Genomic DNA, 25064 nt, shown 5'->3' on the forward strand with positions numbered 1-25064 from the left:
TTATTGCATTACAAGCAAGGAAATAAACAATGAAAACGTCATGCCAAAAGCACACTGGAGGCTGCTTACAAGCATGCACACTGGCCAAATTTGAGACAATTAAAATGAAGAGAATAAAATCTGTAACTGATTACAATACACTGGGAAAAAATCAAAATCCATGAGTCCAGAGGGGTATTTAAAATAAGAAAGGGAGGAGATGGAGGGAGAGATGGGTGGAGAGAATGTGGGTGCACACATGTGTGAGCAAGAGGGGAGAAAAAAGAGACCTTTCCTTTATAGAAGACTCAGCTAATAAGGTTAGAAAATCACTGTTCTGAAGTCTCTAGTGTAATATCTGGTTTAGCAAGGATCATCAGTAGATGCTAAACTATTAGTTGAACGATTGTCGGGAGACAGGATATTCACAGTGCAGAAGAGTTGCTCAACAGATAACTTACCAATTTGCTGCATAGGGAGAAATGTATTTCTATAATGGAGAGGTCTGTCAGTTGTTATCTGATCAAATATTTTATCACTAATGAATGGCAAGGCAACCTGACATATGCCTCCCGATGTTAAGTATTAGGAAGCACAGGGCATCATCTATGAGCAACCTGTCAAAAAATGTCCACCCTAAATCTAATCGAGCCTTGACCTGTGCTGTTCAATATGGTGGCCGTTTTCCCTGTGCAGCTACTGAGCACTTAATATGTGGCTAGAGTGACTGAAGAACTAAATTTAAATTTTGTTTAATTTTAATTATTTTAAATGGCCATTATGGCTAGTGGCTACCATACTGGACAGTGCAGCTATGGAACATTTCCATCACTTCAGAAAGTTCTACTGGACAGCAGCACTGTTCTAGACGAAGTTGCTGGAAATACAAGGGATAAGGAAACAAGTTAAAGTAGGTCAAGAAGACACAATCAAACAAACTCAGAATGTGAGACACTCTATTAGACAATTAACCTGGATTCTCTTAAAAAGTCAGTATCATGGGGAGTGGGAATATAGAAAGGCTGAGATTATGCTTCTACGAGAAAATAGCTTGTAAAGACAGTACCAATTGTAATGTGTGAATCTTGATTACATTGTGATGAGGAAACAAACAGATATAAACAGACATTTCATCATAATTGGGGATATTTGAATGACATGGAATTATGAATTTTCTTAGGCATGACATAGTATGGGATTATCTAGGGAACTGGCCAAAGAGATGCATGCTAAAGAACAGAATTTAGAGATGATGTGTTTATTTTACTATTTTAAAATATTTCTTACATGTTTGAAAATTTTCATGATGAAAAAGTTGAGGAAAAAATAATCAGCCGTGGAATTATGTCAATAAACTGTCATTTCTGTGCTTTCTGGCTACTTTTATAATCAGAAAAAGGTGAGTTATAGTAGTCAGCACTCAATCAAGTAATCAGGTTAGCTAAACTATGTGCTAGGAGGAAAACTCAAAAGCTCTCAGAATAAGAGCTCTCTCTGTTCAGATTATATTGTTTCTATTTTTAAGGTTAAAAATTTTACGAACAACTCTAATGGAAATACCTAGTCAAAAGCATCTATATATTTAAACTAAAATGGTCACTAAAATAAATGTGCAATGACATTTTGAATACCACTTTTTATAAAGCCAAGAGTATCTTAAGTATTTTTTACAAATGCCAAAATGACAGTCACCAAGAATTCTCAATTTAATGCTGACTCTAGAAGTAATCATGGAAGTAATCCAGGAGCAGCCATTTACCATTTTATAACAGCGTGGAGCAGAGGTGCCCTCCTCTGAAAGAAAAGGCCTCCTAGCTCTGGGGTCAGAGTTGAATTACACTCTTGGCCATGTGAGCACAGAGCAAAAACTGAGCACAGGGATTATCACAGCGCCTCCTGTGAAAGGCAGGCCCTTCACAGGAGACAGTGTCTTTGCCAAGGTCTCCTTTCATCCCTGAACTGTAACTGAGAGGAAAGGCTCTTTCTAAGTTCTCAGCTGCCAGAAACAAGAGATTCAATACGGATTTACTTAAGAGCCTTTGCCAGAGATCTGCAGGATTCATTCTGTCCTCTAACATAAAATGGCCTCGCACCGGCTTCCAGGCTAAGACCTGGCATATTTTCTCTGTTCATTTTATATATTCAAAATAATTTTTCCTAAGGAAAAGCTCCTAACTTCTTTTGCTATATTTTTGTGTACATGCTTTCCTAGGCGAACAGCATAAAGATGCTTTCACACACAGAAATACATACGCCCATGGTGGGTGAACAAAGACCTTCCTGAAATTTTAATTTACTGAACCACATTTCCCATTAATTTATTTAAAAAGAATAAATTATCAGAATAAGATCATTACATGTGTATTGAGACATGGTAATTTTTACATTTTATAATGCTGTCACCGAAGGAGCTAAAACTATCTGTCTTCTTACCAAGTAGAAATAAAGATATGGTAGTATTTACGAAAACACAATTTGTCTTAGGGAAAGTGGCATCTACCATATTGTTGCACTTCACAGTTTCCGCCTCAAGATCTTGAATATATTTGGCACATAAATAAATATTCATGCTTATTTCCTACCCAACTTTTTATTTTGAAAAATTTCAAACACATAGAAAATTTTTCTATCTTTGTACATATTTTTAAGATGAATCTATAGGTGCATATAGCCATACATGTACATTATTACTAACAGTTCGTATTTGTGGGACTTAAAATTCTTTAAAAATTAAATAATGGAAATTCAGAGAACACTATCTAAATGAAGCCTGCTTTTCAACAAACAAACGGGGTTGATTTGTGATCTTTTTTGATTTACAGTAACTTACATCTGAATATATCTTCTCTTCTTGATATTTCCATTAAACAATAAAACATTCGCAAGGTTAAAAACTTTTATTCACTGTCATTTATCGTTTAGGAGACTAAAACAATAAAATTATATTCTTCTAAGAAGTCAGAACTTAGTTTACAGTTTAAAATAAAGTAAAAATCTGGAACACAATTCATTCACCTAATAAAGAACATATCTTTTGGCTGTTTTTCATTCCGAGTCTTTTAGTACTACTACTATTGTTGTTTCTTTTAATCTATATGCATATATTATTTTGATTAACAAACTTTGTAAAATTAGTTGCCTACATTAAAAGATTAGGAGATCTCACATGTGAATCCAGCATTCAAGTTTCTCTTGAAACATGAGAGCCACAGTGGGTCTTAACTGCCACATGACAACTACTGGCTGGCCCTAACCAGGGACCAACTCCTGACTAGGGCAGGCTCTCCTCACTCTGTCAGATATATACTCACTGTCAACTGCCTATCCCCTTCCCTACAAGCGTATGAGCTGGAGACTCCTGGTCTACATTACTTCCCCCTGTTTTACTTACGTTGAAATTATTGAAAATATCTTTACTATATTATGATATACATTTTATGATTAAAGTTCTGGATTTTTAAAAAATTATGTTACTTTTCTAATTCTGTGATACCCTATCCTGACCTTCCATTCACAACTGTTAAGACTTGGCTAAAAAGAAAAGGTGAAAATACAACACAGTCATACAGAGGTTTAATTTTTTTCTCCATTTCAAATAGAGTCAAACACTTATGAGCTAAAATAGAAAAAAATTGACAAAATACTATCTTAAATTATTCTCGAGGCCTTTTAAATGTTCTACCGGTGTATAACAAGAGACATGAAAAATGGTTTCCCTATTAGAGACAGTTCTGAGACGCCCTGTGGAGACGTCTGGTCGCTATGATACATATATAATAGAGTACAACCACTTTTTGCAGAAACAGGGAACACACAGTACAAGAACTGGAATAAAAAGATACAGATTTTTCAAAATAAAGTTCACTATGGCATTTTCCATGTTCTTATCTGAAAATACAAATGAGATCAAGAAGGGTTACAATAAATTCTTGATAGGCTAACCTAAGTAAGGCTAGAGATAGTTACAAAGCTCTGAACTCTTGAGGAAACTATAATCCTTGATAATATATTAAGGCATGCAGACATTCAAAAAAACTTTCTTAAATGAAGGTGAATTAAGTCAAACATGCTATGTAATTTTAACTTTGTGTATGGTGTATCAATAATTGAGGGAGGGAATCAAGGTACAGGGAAATCTACTAACTTAATTTTCAAGATGGTGGGTTTATGCGGCAACGCAACAAGTGGTAAGAGCCAGAAGAGTAGCAGAGAAGTGTGATATACTGGGACACAAGTGAGGAAGTCAGAGAATAAGCTACATTTTTTTTTAAAGCTAGGCCTATGTCACAGGTTAATTATCAGGCTACCTATTTCATAGTTTATTTGCTAGAAATTGTTCTGTGGATATGGGCCTTGCCCAGACATGAAGCAGCAGATAAAAGGAACTGGCATTTGGCCACACATTCTCAATAATCATCACTGACTACATTTCTCTAATGTAGGCAGAAGATATCCAACTTTGTAACCCTTGAAGAGAAGCAATGAAGGTACAAACATAATTTTCTCCTTCTGTTTCTGTTTTCAGATGTCCTGTATCTTTGTAATAATGCTCTTGATTTCGCTGAGGTAAGATCAGGGAAAAGAAATGGTAATGTAACAGATGAACAGAAGACAGAACGGCTTCAGATCCAGCTTCTCTTTTTTTCCTGTCAGGCAAGTTTTACTTTTCCCATTGAATAAGTAAGAATAGCTCTGAAAACCACACAAAGAGGTGCTTTTTTTTTTTATTACAGAGAGTGTCACATGGTTGGCTCACGCAAGCCTTTGTTGCCCTGGACTACAGATGCTGTTACCAAGGCCCCTGCCTGGCCCTGGGAGAAAGTCTCCTCCCTCTAACCCTTTGAGGGCCACTATAACAGGATTCTGATTATAAGCAACTAAAAAATGGAGGCCAGTTTATAAAAGAGAATATTTTATCCCTTTAAATGTAACTGCAGATGTTTCAAGTGCTACAGATTTATCTGTTTCTGAAATTCAGCCACTATGCTGAAATTTTTAAGCTGGGTTGAACAAAGTTTCAGAAGAGGCTGAGTTTAATGGTACCTAGGCCTGACAATGCCATGGTGAACTACTTAATAATCTCATTCCATTCATTTGGGTGGAACATTTGGGTGAACATTTTTTCAAGAAGCATAGCATGAGCAGTGTGGGTGTTGTGACTAGATATTGTGGATTCAAATCTTACCTTGAGTTCTTGAACACATTTAGCTGGGCACAATTTGTTTGGACAAATTATTTAATATCACGGAACCTCAGTTTTTCTCTTTCTTGTAAAATGTAGATAATAATAGTTCCTATCTCATAGGATCTGGCAAGGATTCAATGAGGCAACATATGTAAAATGCTTAGAACAGAGCTTGGCACATAGCAAGTGTACAAGCGGTGATACCTACTCTTTCTACACAGTTACACACATTTTGTCTCCATTAAATGGTTTCATATTGCATACACCATTTCATAACCTGCTTTCACCACTTAGGAATGGGGTGAAAATAACTGCCTGTGTTAGTAAATATCTTTTTACTACATAAACAGGACCCTTGGTAAAGCTGCAACAGGCAGTATATAAGCACAGATTGCTATGCTTTTATAGCACATGAACTTGCCACTCTCAGCACAGCTAAAGGAATAAGAAATTATCAACTGATGCAAAGGTAAGGTAGAAATCTTCAAAATTGTCAGAAGCTAATGATGGGCCAGGCAGCTCTTCCTAAAGGTTGTAAGTAGGAAAAACCAGATTCTCTCTCTTGGGAAGGCTGAATGTGTGATACACAGAGTCAACAGATAGGTGAGTGGCACACAATGGAGGAAAAAATGCAAAACAAAAAGTGGTTAAGCAGAAGCTAGGAAGTTGAGAAGAGATTAGAAAGGCAGCTCCTCCACAGTGGAAGGGAGGGGCTAGGCTACTGGTGCAGTGACCAGGCTACACTGCATTCCCACTCTTGTTCACCCGCTTTGAGCAAGGCCTCCCTGTGTACTGTGACCCAATTTTCATTTCCAGACAGCCTGGCTGGGCAGCTGCTGTGATACTGCCATATTCTTCCTCATGTAACTGAGAGTCCTGTAGGTATGTTTACTCCTAATAACTTGAAAGGGCCTATCTCACCTGCACTTATGTGGCTGCTCTACTGGTCACATCAATAACTGTAAAACAAAAAACAGTATTTTCTTAAGCACTGGGGATTCAACAGGGAGCAAGAATGAATGGTGCCTGATGACACAGAGTGTAAAGTCTAGCACAGAAGACAAACAAGCAGTATTAATAAAAGATGCTAAATACCATGATGCTAGAAGTACAGACTGCAATAGAAACACAAAAGAAAACAAATCTACAGGGTGGAATCACAAAGACTTCATGAAAGTAACCTTTAGATTGAGGCACAAAGTTAGCCAGGTGTGCCAGATACTGCAGACTGCTCACTCAATGCCCATTCCCACCTACGTGGACTCCATGGTCACCAGCCTTGTGAAGTAAGAATCTCAACAGAATAACTGTGACTGGATTAGCATTTCCCATCAGGCCACCCAAGGGTCTTGGTCTCATTTAACAGGAAGGGTTGGTTTCTTTGGTGGGTAAGCATTTTTCAACACTGGAAATATTTAGAATGAAACATAGAAATGTGTAAGAGAATCAAGCATAGTATAAATATTTCAATGTTAAGGAGATAGACAGATTTTGTAATGTTTAAAAGAATGTGTCCTATTAAACTGTAACCTCAATTTTGAAAGTATAATTAAATAATTTATTTCTCATATTATTTTAAGTTGAAAATCCTAAGTTTAAATATACAATATATATTTAAAGAATCTAAGACTGACCTTATTTGTAAATTTAATATGTGAGATTCACAGGACTTTCTGTTAAAGAGTTTCATAGGGTTTTTCTTTAAGTCAGACAACTGAAATTCTCTAAAAAGCAATCAAATATATGAAATTTATAAATGCAATCTGAAACATCTGAAAGTCTTCAATTAACTGGTCTGGGTATTATCCAAAGGCCCCTTAAAGGTGACTAGTAAAATCTCCTATGCTTATAGAGCAATCAAATCTGTAAGAATTATGAAAGAATTAAGTTTTTGAATGCACACTAAAAAAGTCATAACATTAAGAAAACTAAACAAACACCTGAATAGTGATTTCTGCTTACAAAAGCTACCCTTCTAAGGCAATAAAACACATCAGCCTATATTCTCTCTGATTCCAAGTCTTATTCTCTGCTGATGCACAGGATTTGGAAAAGCCACACCCTCCATTTTATTTTGATGGAAGACACTGAAATGTTTGTTTTCTGTAATGTCACATTTCTCTAACTTTTATTGTTTGTACAAACATTTTTTGATGTTATGACCTTATTCTAAAGTTCCAATCAGTCCACAGACATTTCTTTATCCTCTCAACAATGCTGGAATAAAGTACAGGGTATGGGATGACTCTCCTTGAAAAATGCACTCAAAGTCAGGCAGGGTTCTTCAGGGTTCAGAATGGCAGACTGAGTTTAATTTGAAGCTCAGGTTTCCCTTCAAGACAGGAGGTAGGTAAGATACTGAACATATGATGAGCAAAGTTTAATTATGTGTGCTACATCATTTACTTTCTCATGTCATAAGCACTTTATTCCTACTTCACTCTATTCTCCCTTTTACCTACCAAAAGATAATGATGTGTAATTTCCAGGAAACAAAAGAGTAAGCAATGTGCCCTATATCTTTTCTTACTTCTTTGCTGCATTTTTTATGGCAATCATCTAGTTTTCTACATCTTAGCTGCACTTGTATAACCCAGAAAGAATTCAACTGTAATACTCAAAAACAAAACAAGAATAGTAACAACTAATATAAGCTTTCCCAAGACACGGCCAGATCCAAATGTCCTCTACAAAGGTAGATCTGTCAGAGGTTTGCCTCCGCCCAACTCCTAAAACCAAGCAGCAAGTTTTGCCAAAGGTCTGTGAACTTTTTCCTTTCTCTTTATTCCAGGTCTTCCAGAACCATCACTTTATTTCAATAACCTATATGAATCCACTGTATGAATCCACAACTGCCATGGTAGGTAACTCTGTCAAACACCACTTTTTGCCTCAGGTGCCTTAGAACCTATAGGAGCCAATTGGATTTAAATCAAAAGGACGCAGTTTAGGTCCATCAACTGGCTCTATCACACTTATTTGAATAGTCAAATCTTTGGGATCCTCCAGAAAGAATGCTGCGAATTTCCATTTGGGGCATTTCTTTAGGACTTTTATTGTTCCATCCACTGCTCCATCTGTTGCAGAAGCATGTATGAATCACTTTCTGTTCATCTAAGCTGTGTACTAGGCACAGGAAAGGAGGATTTAAAATAGGAAACATAATCTTTATCCTCAGAGATTATGATCCAGTTATGGATACCAAATGTATGATAAAATGAATGTGACACAAGCCAATGTAAGTCTGTAGGAGTTGAGAGCAAGAAAAGAATTCCTTGAGTATTCTGAGGGTAAGATTAGTCTAATAGGACTTCAGCAAGGGCTGGACCCAAAAGAAATGTAGAATTTAGACTTGTTCTAAGCGCTATTTTATATGTTCTTAGAATCAGTCTTAAATCCCCCCTGGAACAAGGAAATAGACCTAAAAACACTATCCATGTGGCAAGGGCAAGTAAATGGGGATGATAAAACTTACACTATTGATTAAGAGTCTCAAATGAGATGATAACATAAGCAGAGCAGAGCATGGTATCACCACAGGAGGCTATGGAGAAACAGTAGCTCCTTCCTCCTGGTTTTGAATTGTAATCTCTTTCTCCATTTTCCCAACCAAACTGTAAGTTCTTGAAGTAAGGGAACTAAGGGTCTAAGACTACTCATTCTAGACTATCTACTAAGATATACTGGGCATGGACCAGAAACTCAACACATGTATGTTGACTATCATGTGATTAAATTTAAAAAAAACAAAAAACAAAAAACAAAAAAACTTACCTCTCGAGCTATACCATTAACAGCTTCTGCCTAATGAAACTGTGCTTTAGTAACTCTTTGATGGGCAGGTCCCAGGAATCACAGGTGAACATGGGCTGCCTCCTCCTTATCCAAAGTTAAGGAGAATGAGCCATTTATACCAATACTGCCTGTTCTTATTTCTCAGAACTGATGAACTATCTCCTTCTTGATCTTCTGCCATGGGTAAGAGAGGCAATGTTGGAAGAGATCTATGGGAAATCACTAGGGGCTGTCTGGTGTAATTAGATATAGTCACTACGATTAGCCCTCTCCCTACATAGAGTGGTGCTTGAGAAACATTATCATGTCACGGCCTGATCACCCCTTTAATCAAGGAGGTACATGGTAACTGTTAAATGCCTTCTTTCTATGACCATGAGTATGTTATTCAGTGAGTGGTGATAAATTAAAGAACTACGCAGATATGACAAGTTCACGATTACAGGGTACAGCAGTGATCTTTTTCTCAGTGCATACCTCCTCACAGACTTCACGGACTGCTGCCACACTTGGCTCCTCCTCTGGCTCCATTCCTCCTCCAGGGACAATCCATCGGTCGGGATGGCGACTACTGCTCACAAGTAGCACCTGAAAGTCACAGAGGTCACATGAATGGTTAAAAAATGAAAAATATACGTTCATAGAAATTCAGTGTTTAAACATCACACAAGTAAAAGTACCTAAACACCCCTTTGTTTATAACTCTCTAAATCACATCTTGTAAGGCAGTTTTTGTTCCTGTTTGAAAAAGTAAACAATCTGCCTAGTAAAAGTAGAAGGGCATCTAAACCAGTAGCCATTACCTCTACTTTCCCCTCAGACTCTCAGTCACATGTCCTATCTATTCTCTCCCTCATTCTTTTCTCTAAAGCCCTTTGAATATGGAGCAGACAAAAAACAAACAAACACAACATTGTCTATGATGAGCTTGTGAGCACTGTTGTTAAGTTAAGGACTGGCCAGAAGTGAAGAGGTCCTTAGCCCTGGCTGGCACCATAGTTCCATCGCTTTCTCTTCAAGCTCTTATTTCTGTGTGTCTTAGTTCCTGCTCCATCATAGGGCCACAGGCCAATACAATGTACCACCTTAAGCTCTAAGTGTGCACTGAGAACCTGATTCTCTTATCTCCATGAGAAGTAGAAAAAATTCTTTTCATCATACTTTCAGTTGAGATAAAATTGGATTTTTTTTTTTTACTAGGAAATTTTAATAAGAAATAAAAAGCAAAGCAAACAAACATACAAAATACTGATATAGTTTACTAATTCAAACTTAACCAGCATTCTAGTCATGGCTGAAATAAAATCTAGAATTTCCCTAGTCTGTCTTCCTTTTTAGGACAGCTGATGCTAAACAGCTGGACTCCTCACTGGGGGGTAAAGTTGAGTTGGCATTATTTCCAAAATTAAAGGAATCCTCAACTGCTCCCTAAACCATTAATTTCTGATGATGTCTTTTAAGCCTCCATCCTTATTCTAAACCATATTCCTTACCTTATCCTCCACCCCTCCTCCATCACCTAGCACTTAACTTCTACTTTGCAGTCCTTCTTGTTCCTTGAAAATATTACTTCCTCTCTAGCCCTACAGATTCTACCACTGACTTCTGATTATCTACCTTCCAGTCATCTCTTCTCTCACCCTTGAGGTCTATGCAACTGTGAGCCCTTGGAAATTCTACCCTTTTCTTCCTGTCATCATAGAGACTCATGATGCTCCTCTATAAAATCTGTGATCTGCAAGCCCAGAGGGGACCAGATTTACAAGAAGGAAATCCATGAATCCATATATAATCACCGATATACAGCCCGTGGACTGAGAAACTATGTTATACTTGCAAGTACTATTTTTAAATGTATTAAGTTTTGCTTTAATACAATGCAGAATAATTTAAAATAATATAAAATCCATGGTAGCTTTTGTTTGGTATGTAAATATGCTTAATCGAGGGATATTAAAACTACAATGCGGAGGTTTCATGAGAAATTGCTTTTAAATATGAGTCCTCACTGGACTCCTACTTCATACCATACACAAAAATTAACGCAAAATGGACCAACAACTTAAATGTAAGAGCTAAAATCATAAAACAGGTAAATTTTCATGACCTTGGATTTGGCAAGATATGCCAATTCTTAGACATCACACCAAAAACCTGAGTGACAAATGAAAATATAAATTGGACGTCATAGAAATTAAAAACTTATGTGCATCAAAGGACATTATCAAGAACGTAAAAAGACAACCTACAAAGTGGGAGAAAATGTTTGTAAATCATCTCTCTGGTAAGAGTCTGGTATCCAAAATATATAAAGAACTCTTGCAACTCAATAACAAAAAGACAAACATCCCTTCACCAAAGAAAACATACAAATAAACAAAAGGCCCATGAAAAAATGCAACATCATTGGTTACTAGAGAAGTACAAAGTAAAACTACCATGAGATACCATGTTACACTGATTAGAATGGCTATAATTTTAAAAATAACAAGTACTGATAGGATGTAGAGAAATTGGAACCCCCATACATTGCTGGTAGGAATGTAAAATAGTTCAAGCACTGTGGAAAAGAGTTTGGTGGTTTCTCAAAAAGTTAAACATAAAATTACCATGTTATCTATCAATTCTACTCCCAGGTATATACTTCAAAGAACTGAAAAAAGGTACTCAAACACTTACATACAAATGTTAAGGCAACATTATTCACAACAGCCAAAAAGTAGAAATAATTCAAATGTCCATCAATGGATCAGAGGATAAACAAAATGTGGCATATACATACATGGAATAGTACTCGGTCATAAAAAAAAAAATGATGTATTGATTTATGCTACATGAAGGGTGAACTTTGAAAACATTATGCTAAGTAAAAGCCAGACTCAAAAAGTCACACATAATGTATGGTTCCATTTATATGAAAGATGCAGAATAGGTAAATCCACAGAGACAGAAAGATTGGTGGTTGCCAGGAACTGGGAGAAGGAAAGAATGAGAGTAACTACTTAACAGGTACAGGGTTTTATTTTGGAATGATAAGCGTTTTGAAACTAAATAAAAGTGGTGGTTGCTAAATGCCACTGACTTGTTCACTTTAAAATAGTTAATGTTATATGAACTTCATCGCAATAAAATAAAACTAGTTTTAAGATCACAGTAATTTTTTTTTTAAAGCTAAAGGAGTCTTTTTTCTTCAGAGTCTACACTCCAGGAGAGTGATCTTCCAGAATGTTACCCTTAGTTTTATAATATTAAATCATAAAGCTAAAATAATACACTATTTCCATAAAAAAGGAGATCACTGCCATACCCATTCTCCTTTAAAACTGTAGCAAATGGCACATTAAAAAAAATTCCTTATCAAAAGAAAAATAAACCCAAATATAATCATGTTTGTTAATTCAAGTTAAAAAGCTAAAAAAAAAAAAAAAGGTCCTCCAAAAACAACTCTAGACAATGGCATTTAAGTCATTATCTAATCTGCAAGGAAGATTCAAGAAGAAAGGAGTAGAAAAGGGGGTTAATCTTTCACTGATTCGTTATATAAGTAACATGTAGTCTTTCTTCCTAGAGTTCTCCCACTTCCTGGCAGCCCAAAGTGTTTTTAACCAGCCACTGTAAACCTAAGCATTTACTTCAAAGGCTGATTAGGGCCATCCAATCAGGTCATAGAAAGATCTTTACAGGGACATTTCAGAGCTAAAGCAAAGGAAATCGCTAACATAAGGTATAATTCAATTTCTAAATTTCAATCAATGTGAAATATTAATTAGTAAATCTAGCAAGTGTTACTGCTTTGCACATTCAAATCATGACTATGAGGTAAGACCATATATAAAACTGAGGCTGGAGAAAGCAAGTCTCATTACTTTGTAGTCACACTTCAAAGCAGACACTATTACCAGTAAATAGTTCTCTTCAGTATGTTTCCTTGACAACCCATCAACAATTTACTAGGGGGGAAAAATATATTCCTTACTTTAGCCAGAGGCTTTAACCCCTTCTCTACCTTACAGAACAGTAAGTGGTATTCTGGTCACTATATTTTTATTCTGATGCTTCATTTTTAAATATAAAATGATTTGAAAAAAAATTAAATGGCAAAGCTCCTAAATGATTTTGAAAATGACACACTAAGGAAAAAAAAGTTTGTCATTTATTCAACAAACATTCATTAAGCATTATCATGAGCCAGAAATTAAAACCTCTGCAATTGACGCAGATCAAGGTGGAGAACTGGCTGACCAGGTATCAGATCTTTTATGAAGCTCTCGTCATCGAGACAGGTGATACTGGTGCATGCAGAGATGGATAAATGTACCCACAGAACATACCCACCCGTATATGAACTCTTGGATTCATGATACAGGTGGTCCTGCTGACACAACTTGTTATCCACACTGACACAGAAGAAAATCATTATAATTACTGGGGACATGTGTGAGTGAAAGAATAAAGAAATGTGTGGGAATGATAAACCTAATGGGAGATGATTTACATAAAAGACTTTAACTGGCACAGTAATGTTTTATTTCTTAGTTTTTAAAAAATTGCTTTAACATTACTTAATGCAAATTTTCAAAAGAATATTTTAAAAAGCCACTGAAAGAAATTAAGTGGAGAAAGAAAGGAAAAAAAGAGTAATAACAGAGTAAGGAGTGCTTTGGTTGAGGTATTCACAGGATACCACAATGACACTGAAAGAGACACCTAACCCAAGCTGGGGAGGCAGTAGAAGGATGGTAAGGGAAGGTTTCTTAAAGAAAGTGACTTGAGTTGAATCCAAGCTCAAGAAGAACATTTATTAAAAAAAAAAAACACCTTATCAGAAAAGCCTATTGTGTGATCATGTGCTCTGGACATAAAAGCAAAGCAGACACAACCTCAGCTCTTGAGAAATTAAAAGTCCAGTGGATGAAACCAACAAGAATTCAGGTGACTAAACATATTTCAGTGACTCTGCCAGAGACCACAATGCTCACTAGGTATTTCATGTTCTTGCCTACAGTATCCAGCCCCCTTTTCTGTTAGATGGGGCTATTTGACTAGTTCTGGCAAATGACATATGAGCAAGAGACATGTGTCGCTTCTGGGCTGAGGCAGGGAGAAGCACATCCAGTCTCTCTCTTCCTCTGTCACAGTGTCCAAGGACATGGTGAGTTCCAGTTGGTATAGCTATAAACCTGAGTCCCTGAATGGAAGAGAGTTCCTATGTGGAGCTGAGCTTCTGAAAACTCATGACTGACAGCTATAATAACAAGGAATGAACTCTTGTGTTAAAACAATGAGATTTGGGAGTAAATCTGTTTCTGCAGCATAACCCAGTCTATCCTGATTAACACTGTGAGAGGTCAATGAAATGTCTAAGGATCTGTTCTGTTGACTGCCTTAAACCCAATTCCCTAAGCATACAGCTTGACCCATATAAATTGCCAATAAATGTTTGATGAGTAAATGAAAGAATGGACCAGACTGAATGAAAAACTGCTTTTAAAAAGGAATGCAGGGGTGGCTCCATAGTGTAGTGGTTAGCACGTCTGCTTTACATGCAGAAGGTCCTGGGTTTGCGCCCCAGGTGGAGCCACGGGACCATACCCTGGGTGCGCCAGGCCTGGGGTGCACCTGGCCCCCTGGGTGCACCTGGCCCCCTGGGTGCATGCCGCAAGCACATGGAAGGAGACGCCCACACCTTCAGAGATCCAGTTCTTAAGGGGAGACAGCAACATCCGTAGGTCAAGGGTAGAAGTGTGTGTGTGTGTATGTGGTGGGGAGGTTAAAGCAGGGGCGGGGGGGGGTGCGAAGAATGCAGAAAGCATATAGAATGGGTTACTTAGGGAAGTTGAAAAAAGGGAGGAGTCCAATTATAAAGAGTTTAGTTTGCAACCTGAAGGCAATGGGTAAATAACTGAAGTTGTTTAAGCAAAGAAATGACATAGCCCAATCTGGGTTTTAGAAAAGTCACTTTGACTTGGGCTGGAGATGGACAAGCCTGGTAACAGAATGTTTCTGCAGTTGATTCAGTCTGGGAAAGAACAGGGACAGAAACTGGAGTTGGAAGGAAGAGACAAGTTTTCAGTTATACAAAAGGAAGAATCTGCAGGACCAGGTGACTGACATGATGAGGGCTGTCCTCCAAGGAGAATGTGGAAGGGTCCATGGAAGAATTAACTATAGGGAGGTTGTCCTTCGAACATATGATTTTCAGAGTTCAATGAGATGTCTAATGAATATTTCTGGTGGACAATCATAAATGTGGATGTGGGCTAAGAAGAGGGAGAGACTGAGATTTGGAAAACAACAGTCTCACATTCTTCCAGCCAAGATAAGGCTAACCGAGGGACAACATGAGCATTTGCAAAGCTCTAGCTAGAGGAGCTTTCCCCATTCCCTCTACCTATCCTCCATTCCCATTGGTGTCATGCAAGTTTCCATTCCCACCACCAAGAGTATAGTAGAGGTAGATATATTCCAGGTATCCCAGGTTAAAGTTCTGGAAATATTTTCCTTAAAAAGTTAGATTATCTATGGTGATAATCTACATCATGGGAAATCCTGATTAGCAAGCTATACGTCTTAGACATATTACTAATTTCCAGAAAACTGCATGCAGTAATGCACCCAACATCATCTCATTCCCTTAGCATCTGACAGCCCCTCAGCACCACCATTACTGCCAGAGAGCTCTGATGGTAACCCAGATGGTACAAGGACTGCGTCCTATCAAATACGCCCTGCAAATTGCTTCTACAGACAAATCCTAATCGTGTGTATCCCTTCTTAAAAATAAGACCAACATAACAGTAATTATCTGCACTTGCTTGGATTCCAAATAAATAGGAGCTTACTCATAGAATGTTTTATAGAACAGCTACCACAAGTTCTTGTGCACAATGACTCTATGTTTAAAAGATAAGTAAAGCTGAGTGTGAGGTGAAATAACTTGTTCAAATTAAATCAGTAAATTACCACAAGGCCAAGCATTAGTAGTTTCAGTTCCTAGAGTTTTAAAGCCATTTTACCTATTAACAATTTTTTTTCCCCTAAACAGGAGGAACAAGTAGACACAAAGCCAGTTTATAAAATGACTTATAAACATCCCTTCACTTTATCTAGCTAATCAGGTTGTTTATTTAACAAAAGAGGACATTCCCTGACTAGTCCAAAGACACAACACACTGTGCTGTGAACAGATATTCTGACAATTTTTATGGGGAGCAATAAGATATTTTAAGAACAATATGAAAAGGTAGTCACAGACACAAAGTATTATACACACATATCATTCTTAACTATGAGTCCCAGGGTATGGAGTATGATACTAGACTTCAAAGTAAGAATGTCCTGCCTTCCTTTTCCAAATCAATGTTCAAATGTTAAGATGATCACACATAATACTTTCTAATGCCTGGTATTCAAGGACTTTTTATTTCTAAAAAGACGACTAAATGATAGCGTTGTATGGTGTCAGATGATTGCTGAACTTATCATGGTGATCACTTCTTTAGGTATAAATGTTGAATAACGTTTATACCTAAATGTTATTCAACGTTTACCTGAAACTAATGCACTATTGTATGTTAGCTATATTCTAATAAAAATCTTTAAAACAAATTTTTTTTAAAAAAAGGGAGACTAAAGAAACCAGTAAAGTTGGCAGTATTTACAGGTTATATAAAAATAAAAACAAAGATTGGAAGTTGCTGGATTACACTGTTTGAATATAACTTACTGAAACATTCAAGGTACTCCTGTAAACCTTAACCCTCTCTCACAACTCTTGTAAATACCAAAAGAAAATAGACTAATGCTGAGGGGAAATAAATAATAACAGCAGGTAGTATTTATTTGGTGCCCACTTTAAGCCAGATGCTGGCATTACATATTCCATTTTTAATATATTATCTCTACTTTTCATGCAAGCCAGGTATTATGTAACTTTTGCCATTACAGCAATGAGCCTTAGATGATTTGGTGATGTGGCAAAGGGCACAGAGAGGATCAGTGCTGCGCCAGGACTCAAACATAGTCTATGTGCCTGATTCAAACCACAAGGCCACTGCCTACACCCGCAATGTAGGCAGACCCTCATTAAAAACAAACAAACAAACAAACAAACAAACAAACAAAAAACCTCTGAAAACTTAACTGCTACTGGATAAAAGCCACAATATGATTTTCTCCAGGCCAGGTATAAGGAAAAGGAAAAGATAGAGAAGGCATTTTAATCTTATCTTTGACTCAAATAGAGGATTCGGAGCACTTTTCAATATTCTCTTCCGTAAGCAGAGACTCTTTGCTTATTTCTTAGATCTTTTCTGGCAGATCTTCGACATAGAGGGATACTCCTCTATATTATGCAACTTTTTTACACTCTTTTCTGAAAATGTTTATTAATAAATATAAAAAATGATCACTAATTCTCAGTATTAATCTCCATTATTTTTCACATTTGTTTAGAAACTACCATATATCAAGTAATTCCTAACTTGAGCATTTACTCCACAAACAATTGCTGTCATTATTTGGTTAGAAATGAACTAAGGCATGGCAGGGGGTGTAGAGAGCAGAGATGTACAAAAATATATAAAGCCTACCACTGAACAGCTCACGCTCTAATGCAAGGACTGGAAATGGTGGCCCATGAGCCACATCTAGCCCACCACCTGTTTCTGCATGGCCTGTGACCTTAGAATTGTCTTTACATTTTCAAAAGGTTGAAAAAACTCAAAAGAACGTTTTGTGACATGTGAATTTATATGAAATTCAAAGTCCAGTGTCCATAAATAAAAATTTATTGAAACACAGCCATGCTCATTCATTTATCTACAGTCTATGGCTACTTTCAAACTACAATGACAAAGTTGAGTAATCTTGACAGACTGGATAGATCACAAAGTCCACAAAGCCAAAAGTATCTATTACCTGATCATTTACAGAAAGTTTGCCAGCCCTGATCTAATAAAGGGCCTGAGCAGCTACAACATCATGTTGACAAGGGCTATATCATGGAGGAAATAAGGTACTGAGAGGGTCCCAGAACACTTTTCAAGAGGGAACATTTGAGCTGGGCCTAGAGAAGAAATTTACTGAGCCCAGAAAGTGGAGGTATTCCAGGCAAGGTGCACTGCAATTGCAAAGGCACAAAAGGAAACAGTATATTGCATCCAGAAGATGCTGAGAAATTCAAGTAGTTTGATATGGTGTAGGGGTACATGATGGGAAGAAGGAAGAGGGCAACAGAGGAGGTGGATAAATTAGACTGGGACCAGTACAAAAAATTCACATAGCGAGTGCACCAAAGAGTTACTGCAACTAGGAATCTTTGGTTTTGAGGAAAACAGTAATCTCACTTGTGTTTCAGGAGCCTCAATCTGGAGACTGAATGAGTGATGCGCCAGAGAGGTCAGCTAGAGAAGACAAGGGAGCTGGATATAATCAGCATCCCTGGAGATAGGAAGCAGCAAGTAGATTCAAGTCATATTTAGGAAACAGCAATGACAAGAATTTTTAACTAATCAGAGAGGATGGTGCCATGAAAGGGATGCAGAGGCTCTGGCTTCTCCTGGGGTCAACAAATGGACAAGAGATACCTATTTCTCAAGAGAGAAATACAGGAGGGGATCAAGTGGAAAAGAAAAAAACAGTATGAGATACGTACAGAAGTCAGGCTTCCTGCATTCTCTGAATATGATGGGAAACTTCAATTTAAATAACCACTTGAAAGCATTTCCCCAAGAAACAATGATTGGTCTGTACGGTACAATTGGTGGCATATGGAGGAGGAGGCATTTCACTTTAAAAACTTGTGTATAGCTTGAATACTTTAGAACAAACATTTAAGACTTTTATACTTGGCCGAGAAGAATGCCAAGCATTATTCCTTAGGAAATTTCTGAAAGCCAAATGCAGTGAATGAAATATTTAGAACATTCGAGTTTCCTGAGGTTATTAAAACAAAGCCACAGCAACAGCATTCCAGACATGCATAAATAACATTTTCCCACACAAAGTCTTAGAACAATAGGAATACACTGTAAAAAGGCAGATATTGTGTCACCAAAGTAGCATCGACATATTGTTCACATTTCGATCCAATTTAAGATGTTAAAATTTAAACCATAGTTGTACGCTGTCTTCTTTACAGAGGACAGTCAGGAGACTTGGGTACGATTCTGCCTCTTAGACCAGTCAAAACTGCAAAAAAAAAAAAAAAAAAATCTTGCTTCAGAGGCAACCAAAATGGCGTAGATGACAGAGACTCTGTTCATCCCTCTGGTGACCAAAGTTGTGACGAAAACAAGCAGCAGCAGCAAGGAAGAATTGCCTGGGAACTTGATGAACAAGCCATACAACTAGGGAGAAATCCAAGAAAGCATCGTGCAACCACAGAAGGTAGGACGAGGCAAGGACGTGGGGCGACCCAGTCTCCAGTGGCTGAATGAGACAGGCTGTGGCAGCGACAGGCGCCTCTTAAAGGGGCTGCATCTGCAAGTTGATTTTTGAGGCAACGAACCTGCTTGCTCAGAGCACCAATGGCAATTTGGCTGCACAACAGGGGGCACCAGGGACTTACAGGGAGATATTGTTGGAGTGAGGGCCGAGGGGAGATCAGCTCTGTACAGAAGTGCCTGCAGTATCCATTGTTCCCTGCTGAGCCCTCCTCCCTCCCACACAGCGCCGCCAGAGCTGTGAAGTTATCGGATTGGATAAAAGAGGTCGCTCTGCCAGAAGATTTCCTGAAACTTCACCTCCCCCTACTGACGGCCCCACTCAATCATATCCAGGTATATGCTCAGCAAGTCAGGTGCTCCTTGCTGAGCAGCGCCTAGACTCACACTGGAGACAGCTGGCCTCCGTTTCTGGTGTGGCCTTTTGAGGCAACTATAAGCACAGCATCTGTGGATTGCTTGCTGAATCTTAACAGGTGGCCTCGGAAGATCAGAGGCTTGAGCTAAATTTGTCCTGTAGCTGAGCCTCTCTCAGGACTGTGCCACTGGACACTTACTTCACAAATTCAAACTAATAAGACTGGCAGACTTAGGAGCTTTGCTTAGTACATAGAAACAGATAAGGAAAGGCAGCCAAAATGGGAAGACGAAGAAGCAGAAACCATATGAGAGAAAAGAACAGAGATCCAGATATAATAGAGTCAAGTAATCTAACAGATGCAGAGTTCAAACCACTGGTTATAAAGATGCTCAATAAACTTTTGGGAAGTGTAGATAAATTCAGTGAAAACTTCAACAAAAAGATAAAAAACATAAAAATGGAGATGGAGATGATAAGAGAGAACCAGTCTAAAATGGAGAACACATTATCTGAGATGAGAAGTATACTAAATGGAATAAACAAAGGAATAAACAGAGTGAATAAAGAAAAGGATCAAATACCCTATTTAGAGGATGGGAAAGCCAAGGACACGCAATCAGTATGGCCAGAGAGAAGATGCCAAGATTACAAAAATAATTTAAGGAGCACATGGGACACTATTAAGGGTCCAAATATCCTTTTGATCGGCGTAACTGAAGAAAATCAAGATGTTGAACAGCTATTTGAAGAAATAATGATGGCAAACTTCCCTAACCTGGTGAAGGAAATAGACATAAAACCCCAGGAAACTCAGAGAATTACAAAAATCAGGGATCCAAAGAGGCCCACACCAAGACACATCTTAATTAAAATGCCAAAGATTAAATATAAAGAAAGAATATTAAAAGCAGCAAGAGAAAAACAGATAGTTACTTATAAGGGAACACCCATACAACTGGCAGCTGATTTCTCAAGAGAGACTATGCAGGACAGAAGGGCTTGGCAAAAAATATTCAACAGGATGAAGACCCAGGATCTACAACCAAGAATAATTTATCCAGCAAAGCTATCATTTAGAGCTGAAGGACAGATAAAGAGCTTCCCAGACAAAAATAAGCTAAAGGAATTCACCACCACCAAGCCCGTATTACAGGAAATGTTGGAGGGACTTCTTTAAGAAGGAAGAAACATGTATCAAAAACAGGAATAAAGAATGGTAAGAATATTATATTCCTATCAGTAAGTACCTCAAATGGAAAAGAATTAAGTGCTCCAACTAAAAGAGTGGATGAATGGAAAGGAAAACAAGACCCCTACATGTTGCCTATCAGAGACTCACTTCAGATTAAAAGATACAGACTAAAAGGAGGGGGATGGAAAAACACATTGCTTTGATGGACCTAGAGGGTATTTAAGTCAGACAGAGAAAGATAATTTGTGATTTCACTTCTATGCGGAATCTAAAGAATAAAAAGAACAAACTAATCAAAAACAGACTCACAAATATAGTGGACAATTTGATGATGGACAGAGGGGAGGGGTGTTTGAGAGGCTGGGAGAATGGGGTTAAGGGTTAAAGAAGTACAAATTAGTAGCTGATGTATGGGCACGGGGATGGGGAAGTATGGCATAGGTAATGCAATTAGAATGAATACATTGGCTAGGTGGAGAGTCAGGAGAGGGACAGAGCAACTGGGGGGTGAACTATTTTACGAACTATATAGATATCTAACCAATGTACTGTATACTTGAAACTAATTAAAATTTTAAAAAAATCTCTCTCTAGATTTCAGTTTTCTTAGTTTTAAAATTAGGTGGCCTAAATTATTTCTAAAACCCTACCAACATTAACATTCTACTGTTCTAAATCTTACACAGGTGTTATGTGTCTAGAATTTTGGTTAGTAATTCCACTTTTTTTAGAATCTATTTTTTCAATACTACACAGTGCACAAGCCTTTTCTCCTACCTCTGTCCCCACAGGAGCTTCTTACAAAGACTTCTTTAAAGACATTCTAGCATTGAGTATATTCTTTTCTTTCCTCTTTGTTAACTCAAATAGTAAATCATCATACACACTATTCTACCTTAAATTCAGTACACACTGAAGAACCTCCTGTTTTCTTAAAAATGACCATGTGGTATTTTTTTAAAAACTTCTTTATTTTAGAAAATTCCAAACTTATACAAAAGTAGAGAGAAAATACAATGAATCTCCAAGTATTCATTACTCAGTTTCGATGATTAACATTTGGCTTATCATATTTCATTTACCTGTGCCCCATTACAGAGTATTTTAAGGCAAATCCCAGATATCAATATATTTCACCACTAAATACCTCAGTTACATATCACTAACAGATAAGGACTTTTAAAAAATATACCGCAATGTTATTACACCTAGCAAAATTAATAATTCCTTATAATCATCTAATAATCAGGCCATATTCAAATTTCTCCAATTGTTTCAAAAATGCTATTTTACAATTGGTTTATTTAAATGAAGATTCAAACCAGGTCCATATACTGCATTTGGATGTATCGCATTCAATCTAAAACAGTTCCTTAAAACAGTTCCTTGGTTTAAAACAGTTCCCCTCTCCTCACCCTTTGTTTTCCAGGCGAGCTGTTTATTTGTAGAGAAAAACATATCATTTATCCTGTAGGATTTCCCACATTCCTGCATTTGCTAATGCCTTCTTTTACGGTAATATTCAACTTCCTCCTTTATCCCCCATATTTCCTGTAACTAGGTCTATAGATGTGGAAGTTTGATCAGATGTGGATTTGGTATTTTGGACAAGAAAAACTTCCCCGAAAATGCCTACATACTTCCCATAGCATCGCACTGTGAGATACATTAAAATCGGACAACACTTTTAGTGATGAGAAGATGAAACTGTGGTTTCAAGTGCTGTCACATGATCTGTCCATCACAGCTCACCATTAGCCTTTCATTCAATGGTTTAGCATCTATTAATGACAGCCACAATTTTATTAAAGAATACAAGTGGTGATTTTCTAATTATACTGTCCCTTCTACATTTATTAGCTAAAATTCTCCAAAGAAGAAACTTCCTTATCAACTGTTTGATTACTTTGATTGTAATAAGGCAAGATAAATGCTTGGTTTTTCTTATTTACTAATTTTCAGAATGAGTGTACTCAAGCACCCTCCAAATATTTATTATTATATCATTAACTAGACTTTTCTATTTCATGTGTATCAGTCAACTGCAGTCATTATTAATCTTTTGATGCTCTCATCGTTAACGAGTAAGAGCTGCTTCAGGTTGGCTCCCATCTCCTTTCACCTACCTCCAGCACTACGTTATAAAAATGTTCATGCAGCTGAGCTGAAAGAATTGTATAGTAACCACCCAATGCCTACCACTTAAGACTCCACTAGTAATGATTTAATCTTGTTTATCTCAAATCTTTTTGATATAAATCTTTAATCTTGGATAGTTTTCTTGCTTTTTGTCACTGTAAGATATCTCAGACTCATCTTAAGCATTTCCTGAATTCGGCCGTGTCTCTAAGGAGCCCTGGTTCCTTTTAGTGGGAAATGACTATTCCCACACACCCTTGCCAACATGTGGTATTAACCAATATTTTGATATTAGCCAATCTGATAGGTAAAATATGGTTATCTCCTTTTCGTTTCAATTTGCATTTCCCTTATTACAAAAAAGGTACATTTTTCATTTATTTAACAGTCACTTGTATTTCTTTTTCATATCCTTTGCTCATTTTTCTATTAGGTTATCTTATCAGTCTTTTTCTTATTAATCCATAATACATACTAATTTTACTTATGTATTAAGTAAGTTAGCCTGGTGATTATTGATTTGAATTTATAGTGATTTTACCATGCAGAAGCTGTTTTTTATGTAATCAATTGTATTATCCTTTCTTTTTAGCCAGTATGATAAGTGTTCTATCCCCCAACTTTATAGGGTAATTTGACAAAACTGTACAAATTTAAGGTGTACCATATGATGATCATCTTATATACGCATATTATAAAATTATTATGAAATTATCACAATATAGTTAGCACATCCATCACCTCATAGTTACCATTTTTTCCATTAAAAAATTTTTAACTTAATTAGTTTCAAGTATATAGCCCATTGGTTAGACATCTATATAGTTTGTAAAACAATCCCAATTGCTCCTCCCTCCCCAGATCCTCCACCTAACCAACATATTAATGTTAACTGCATTTCCTATGCCATGCATCCCAACCCTGAGACCATCATCAGCTCCTAATTTGTACTTCTTTAACCCTTAACTCCATTCTCCCAGCCCCTCAAACACCCCTCTCCTCTGTCCATCACCAAATTGTCCACTATATTTGTGAGTCTGTTTTTGATTAGTTTGTTCTTTTTATTCTTTAGATTCTGCATAGCAGTGAAATCACATAGTGTTTATCTTTCTCTGTCTGACTTAAATACCCTCTAGGTCCATCAAAGCACTATGTTTTTCCACTGCCCTCTTTTTAGTCTATGTCTTTTAATCTGAAGTGAGTCTCTGATAGGCAACATGTAGGGGTCTTGTTTTCCTTTCCATTCATCCACTCTTTTAGTTGGAGCACTTAATTCTTTTCCATTTGAGGTACTTACTGATAGGAATATAATATTCTTACCATTCTTTATTCCTGTTTTTGATACATGTTTCTTCCTTCATAAAGAAGTCCCTCCAACATTTCCTGTAATACGGGCTTGGTGGTGGTGAATTCCTTTAGCTTATTTTTGTCTGAGAAGCTCTTTATCTGTCCTTCAGCTCTAAATGATAGCTTTGCTGGATAAATTATTCTTGGTTGTAGATCCTGGGTCTTCATCCTGTTGAATATTTTTTGCCAAGCCCTTCTGTCCTGCATAGTCTCTCTTGAGAAATCAGCTGCCACTCGTATGGGTGTTCCCTTATAAGTAACTATCTGTTTTTCTCTTGCTGCTTTTAATATTCTTTCTTTATATTTAATCTTTGGCATTTTAATTAAGATGTGTCTTGGTGTGGGCCTCTTTGGATCCCTGATTTTTGTAATTCTCTGAGTTTCCTGGGGTTTTATGTCCATTTCCTTCACCAGGTTAGGGAAGTTTGCCATCATTATTTCTTCAAATAGCTGTTCAACATCTTGATTTTCTTCAGTTATGCCAATCAAACAGACCCTTAATAGTGTCCCATGTGCTCCTTAAATTACTTTTATAATCTTAGCATCTTCTCTCTGGCCATACTGATTGTGTGTCCTTGGTTTTTCCATCTTCTAAATAGGGCATTAGCTTTTTTTGTTTTT

The 25064-nt window shown here is 37.2% G+C and overlaps 1 protein-coding gene across 3 annotated transcripts in view; it reads right to left on the reverse strand.

The window, feature by feature from the left end:
- The window catches only part of NUDT3 (nudix hydrolase 3), a 92360-nt gene that overhangs the window by 34696 nt on the left and 32600 nt on the right, over positions 1-25064 (reverse strand). For all 3 annotated transcript variants that reach the window (XM_023538512.1, XM_023538511.1, XM_011373489.2), the window contains exon 2: positions 9437-9547. In XM_023538512.1, coding sequence (XP_023394280.1) covers positions 9437-9547 — 111 coding nt within the window. The remainder of the gene's footprint in view (positions 1-9436; positions 9548-25064) is intronic.

The sequence above is a fragment of the Pteropus vampyrus genome, unplaced genomic scaffold (genome assembly GCF_000151845.1).
Source record: "Pteropus vampyrus isolate Shadow unplaced genomic scaffold, Pvam_2.0 Scaffold225, whole genome shotgun sequence".
NCBI classification, from domain to species: domain Eukaryota; kingdom Metazoa; phylum Chordata; class Mammalia; order Chiroptera; family Pteropodidae; genus Pteropus; species Pteropus vampyrus.